Source organism: Stegastes partitus, unplaced genomic scaffold (genome assembly GCF_000690725.1).
Source record: "Stegastes partitus isolate 25-593 unplaced genomic scaffold, Stegastes_partitus-1.0.2 Scaffold847, whole genome shotgun sequence".
Classification (NCBI taxonomy): domain Eukaryota; kingdom Metazoa; phylum Chordata; class Actinopteri; family Pomacentridae; genus Stegastes; species Stegastes partitus.
Window position 1 is genome coordinate 75,497 of NW_007578578.1, and position 5,977 is coordinate 81,473.

Sequence of the window (5,977 nt, forward strand, 5' to 3'; positions counted from 1 at the left end):
TCAGTGACGGTTTTACTTGAACAAGTTTTAAATGAACCTTGTGCTGATTTTTTTTATTATTATTTATTTATTTTAAATTGAATTTAAACTGAAGTTATTTTAAAATGCTTGTGCAGCTTTTTGTTTGTTTGTTTGTTTACGGGTACACTGACGTCACCACCTACTATACAGAACTGCTGGGTCCGTCTCCACCGAACCACAAGCACACTTCTGGCTGTTGGTTTTCTCTCAGGCCCGGACTGACGCGCTGTTCACGGTGGAAGCAGCGCGGAGAGAAAACGGCCGAGCTGCCGGTTTGCTGCTCCGCGCTCCTCCACGCTGCGGCAGCTTCTGCCTCCATCACCTGGAGAAGCTCCACACCTGCTTCCTGCCACTCAGCCGCGTCTTTCAACGAGACCTAATGCAAAAAAATAAAATAAAAAAATAATAAAAATAATAATAATAATTCTGCGGAACACTTTTCAGTCTTAAAATGCCTAAAACTGGTTTTCTAAATGAAACGAGCGAAATAAAAACAGACTCCAGGACACTTTATCTAAAAACTAACGACGCGCAGTCTGACTGTCATCAAGTACTAGAAACTCACTGGAGGATAAAGACACTCCATGTATATTTAAAGGCAACCAGGATTCAGAATTCTTGCTGCACCAACGCTCTGGTTCTGTCTGCAGTCACGTATCTGAACGCTCCATTGTTTTTATGTTCAGTCACAACATGCAGGAAGCTTAAACATTAAGTCACACATGTTTAACTGTTGTGCGTTTCTGTAGAAATTTGCAGTTAATTTAAGATTCAACCTGTGAGTGTGGCGCATGAAGCGATCCATCCTAGCACAGCTTACAGCTCTGTGAGTTACAGCGGCAGAAGAATTCATTCCAAACAGCTCCAGGCGAAGCGGCGACCTCGTCCCACATAAATTCAAAACCATAAGCAGGTAGTGAAATGATTACGCAAATATCGTGGCTCAGAAGTGCCGTGAAAACCTTCCTGAGGCCCTTTGAACCGAAGCCATATTTCTCAAATCCTAAGACCTCCAAATCCCTTCTATAAATCCCCTTTACGCTTCCTTCAGTCAGACGGTGGGAGAGCGGGACAAACTAAAAGCTCACATAAATCCACTCTGAGACGTGTGCAAGCGGCTACAATTATACTAATAATCGTTTTACTTAAAAAAAATGGAAACACTGCTGGTATGTTATGATTTGTAATACTTTTATAGCAACGATAAACCTTTTTCATGCATTTGGCAGCGATGGTTCGTCTTTAAATGTGCCCAAAAGTCTGTGTAAAGCTCAACATTTTTACTCTGGAGTTCATTATCAGGACTTACAGCAAGTATCCAAATCATGACGCTTTTTACGCACCAACGTTTTTTTTTCTATTGTCACAATAACTTCAATTTACTTCTCATATTTGTGTTTAATGCAGAGGTATTAATAGTCATCCTAAGAACTGCATTTAATTAAACAGCAATGATCTAAATTAGTCGGCAGTTGTTTTGCATCAGGACGCCTTCCCCACGCGTCTTTACGCACGGCACAAACATGTCTGTTCAAGTGATTTAATTTTGTTTCTGGGGTCATAAAGATAATGTCACTCTTTGTGGAGACCTCAGGACATCAGAGACTTGAGTTTGACATAATGCAGCTGCACGAGGCAGGGCGGCGCGCACAGGAAGCTGAACCGAATCAGCTCATGCTCTTCTCGTGCCACAGCTCGAGCCTCATAAAAATATTTTTTCTTTGACTGACAATCCCCAACAAGTCTATTCTGCTCGCTTTTTTTCTCTTGTCCCATCACGTGATCATCCGGTCTCATCCAATGGACACACGCCCTCCCTCCTCCTCTGGTCCCGGGGGCTTGTTGCGTCAAGGCTGCGGCTGGGATGTAACCGGAGGTCCGGCCGGTTACCGAGAGTCTTTGCCTTCGAGCGAGCACCGTCACTAAACGGTGCAGCACAGGGGCGCACGCGTGCTATGACAGTGCGCGTTACGGTGCAAGCAAATCACCTGAACTGTGAGCGTTCAGGAGAAGCAGCGGTCCCAGAAGACTAGCAGTCCACCTCCATCAGCCAATGTAGCAGCTTAGCGCCTGAACCGGACAGAGTTTGAGAGGAAACGGCGACTAACGGAGGCCAGACCGGGAAAGGAGCGCATATGACAGCCTCTCTGGTCCTAAACCCTCGCTGGCCAGCGGAAACGGTAATGTTTGTGTATGACAACAACCTGGACGATCTGAACAAGAACATGGAGGGGCTGGTGGGAAGCGGCAACTTCGCTGCCGCCACTGCGGCGAGTCAGTGCCGCAACATCATGGCGCACTCGGCGGCTGCCGCTGCTCTTGGTGGTCACCCGTCCGGGCTGGTGCACTCTTCAGCTGGCTACTCCACTGTGGACGTGTCCGCTTCAGGTTCCAGTGACACGGCCGCGTCTTCGGGGAAGCAGTGCGCGGCAGGACCGTGTCCGGCGGCTGCCGTGCCGCACCAGAGCTCCTCCGCCGCCACCGCGTTGCCCTACAGCTACTTTGGTAACGGTTACTACCCGTGCAGGATGGGTCGGGGTTCTCTCAAGTCGTGCACCCAGGCGGCCGGAGCCGCGCTCAGCTCGCAGTATATGGACACGACGGTGAGTTCTGACGAATATCCGAACCACCGGGCCAAGGAGTTCGCCTTTTACCACGGCTACCCCAGCCCGTACCAGTCGATGGCCAGCTACCTGGATGTGTCGGTGGTCCAAACGCTGGGCACCGGGGAGCCGCGCCACGACACTCTGCTCCCCATGGACAGCTACCAGCCCTGGGCTCTGACCAACGGCTGGGGGGGACAGATGTACTGCTCCAAGGACCAGGGCCAGGCCGGACACCTCTGGAAATCCGCTCTGGCAGGTAACAAATGTTCCTTTTATTTTTTTGCATGAGGACCTTTGAACAGTGGAGCATGGAGGCCTACAGCCAGACACCATTTAGCGATGTGAGACTTATTATTAAGGAGTTATAGACTTTCCCTTTTAACTGCCCCAAGAAATGTGATATGATGAATCATGTCCTCCAATAATTAAATACAGGCTTCATAAATTAGGACTAAAGCTACATAATTAATATGACAGCTCTTTCTGCCAGAGACAAAGCGATGTGCTCAAGGCAGAGACTTGTGGCTGCTGTTAATCAAACCTTAAACAATCCCATCTGGTTTCAGGGCGTTTTGTGCAACTGAAAGCTGCAAGTAACAAACAAACTGGTGGAGCCACCGAGTTATGACAGTGATGTCAATATAAGGCAGGAATGAACTCTGTATTCTCATCTGTTGACTGCAGAGGACGGCTGAGGAGGACAAGTGTGTGATCTGCTTTCTGCTCCATCGAGCTTCAGGCCGTTTATTAAGCTAAAGGTCACGTGTTGTGGGTGCAGAGTGACCTCTGTGTTAATCTAATGATCGTCTCATTATTGGCTGTCTGATGGTGTTAATGTTGGATGTAAAAGTTGCCATAAAATAATTTGAATAAGTAGCCTGTGAGTCCAGAGAGCTCTGAGCTGGTTGGAGTGTGTGAATGTGAAGAAGGCCGCTGTGACAGGTCTCCACATGACAGCCCGCATCAGTCCTCATGTATCTGTCACACACAGGACAAAAAAAAAAAACAAAAAAAAACGAAAAAAAAAACACAGGACCAAAAAAAAAGCAGAAAATAAACAACAACAAAAAAACAACCAAAAGAAAAAAAGCATCCTAGATGCAGAGGGAGCGCAGAGGTTTCCACTCTGCTGCAGTTTCTCTGATGCAGATGAAACATGTGCAGCTCTTCTGAGGACCACGGCGCAGGTCAGCCTGAACTTGAGCGTCATTGTCACGCTGCCTGCAGACAGCACGCGGCCACCATGTTTCCTCCCATGTGGCGCAGGATGGAGGTCCGATCCGCTCCGAGCGGAGAGCCGCTGTCCTCTCCCTCATTCAGATCACAGGCACTAAACGCAGCACAGCCAGAGCTCTGGTCCGCTCGGACAGAACCGAGTCGTGTTTCAGTGTGTCCCGGTGTGTGCAGCCTCGCCCTCAGCCCGCCTGTCTGTCCTCTTCTCTTTGTCAGATGTGGTGGCGCACCAGCACGACGGCTCGCCTTTCCGCCGCGGCAGGAAGAAGCGGATACCGTACACCAAGGTCCAGCTGAAAGAGCTGGAGAAGGAGTACGCCGCCAACAAGTTCATCACCAAGGACAAGAGGAGGAAGATCTCGGCCGTGACCAACCTGTCGGAGCGTCAGATCACCATCTGGTTCCAGAACCGGAGGGTGAAGGAGAAGAAGTTCGTGGCCAAAGTGAAGAGCAGCGTACCGTAGCATGCCGGTCCCTGCTGTGTGGACGTTTCACTGACTGGACTTCTTGGTGTATTTGCCGTGTTTGTACGTTAAACTGAACTGAGCGGTACTCCTGACGGACTGTGTGCGTCAACAAACGGAACAAAACGAAGACTGATGAAGGAAAATAAGACTAAAGAAAAGAACCAAAGCCCTCTGCTGAGCTGCTGCCCAGAGGGTTGTGTACATACAGCACCTTCCTGCCTGCTTCATGTAACTGTCTGTCCACTGTGTGTCTGACTGTGTCCGTGTCGTCCGTGCTCAGCAGCCTGTAGCCGCAGCACACTATACTCTGTCCATCCTGTTTATATCGCCTGTAAACCAGTACTCACATATAGCGCAACACTTAATAAATTCTTTTAATCCTGATTTAGTCTCCAGTAGGTCTCATATGTTTTTAAATCACCAGCAGCTTTTTCAAACCGGAGCTCTTTTTGCGCGTAATGTGTCCCCGCGGCAGAGGACGCCCATAAAATGTGCAAACAAACCCGCATTTAGCGCACATCACAGCCTGAAACCGATACGTGGACAAACAGCAGAGGAACTCAGAGTCAGCGTGCAGATTCAACGTGTTTATGGGACTGTGAATTCATCTGTGAATCAGGCCTCCTGTCGCCACGGCGCTGCCATCCGCGTCCTGTTGTCACCCCGCGGTCCGGCCCGGGAGCTGAACGACCCAACAATTCATCAGACTTATTTCTGTGCTGCGCTCACGAGTGACAGAACCGAACCGAAAGAAAAGGATTTTTACAGGATGAGTAGAAAATGTCTTTACTGTGGGTTTAGTTTGTAAATGATTCAGGTTTAGAGTCACAATAATTCACATCAGTCCTGTTCAGCAGATTCCATCAGAGACAGAAACAGAGAAATAGATTCTAATATTAGTTCAGGTATTTAAAAAATAAAGAAGCAGATCAGTAAATATTTAAACTAAATTCACATTAAAATAAACATTATTTCAATTAAAACCTACATAATTATAATACTTTAATTATTGTAAGAGTTTATTTCTGTTGCAGAAAATTGCAGCTTTTGCCAGAAAATGACCATAAAGGCTGAGAGGGTTTTATTTGTTAGGAGTTTTATTTGTTTGGAGTTTTATTTGTTTGGAGTTTGAGCAGAAATCTGCACCTCATCCTGAAAATACCAAATTAAATGTAAACCACCAGGATGTGTCTCCCAAAGGCTGGTTTAGGATAAATACTTTAATCTATGCTCATATCAGTACTAATGATTGTATCACAGCTGGACTTAAAAAAACGACAAAATAACTGAACTGAAGGTTGTTTTTAAATTTAAACGTCTCTGGACGCAGAACAGAAAAGACTTGAAACTGCTATTGTCTGTGCGTCCTGCCTGTGCATATCCTTTCAGCCTGCAGCCTGTGTGTGTGTGTGTGTGTGTGTGTGTGTGTGTGTGTGTGTGTGTGTGTCAGACAGAAGAAGCCCTTGACCTTGAGAGTCACGTGACCAGCTATAGGCTCAGTCTCGAGTCTCCCGCGAATATTTTATGACAGCAGGACGTCTGATAGACACCCCCAACACACACACACACACACACACACACACACACACACACACACGCAGGCTGCTCCTCTCTCCCTTTCATCAGCAGGTTCTTGTCCACCATCGATCC

At 47.5% G+C, this 5,977-nt stretch overlaps 1 protein-coding gene across 1 annotated transcript; it reads left to right on the forward strand.

The window, feature by feature from the left end:
- The first annotated feature begins 2,156 nt into the window (after positions 1–2,156).
- Positions 2,157–4,711, forward strand: hoxb13a (homeobox B13a). The gene is made up of 2 exons (XM_008292940.1): positions 2,157–2,883; positions 4,077–4,711. Exons 1-2 carry the CDS (start codon positions 2,157–2,159, stop codon positions 4,322–4,324), a joined length of 975 nt encoding a protein of 324 aa, XP_008291162.1. The 3' UTR covers positions 4,325–4,711.
- Positions 4,712–5,977: the final 1,266 nt, after the last annotated feature.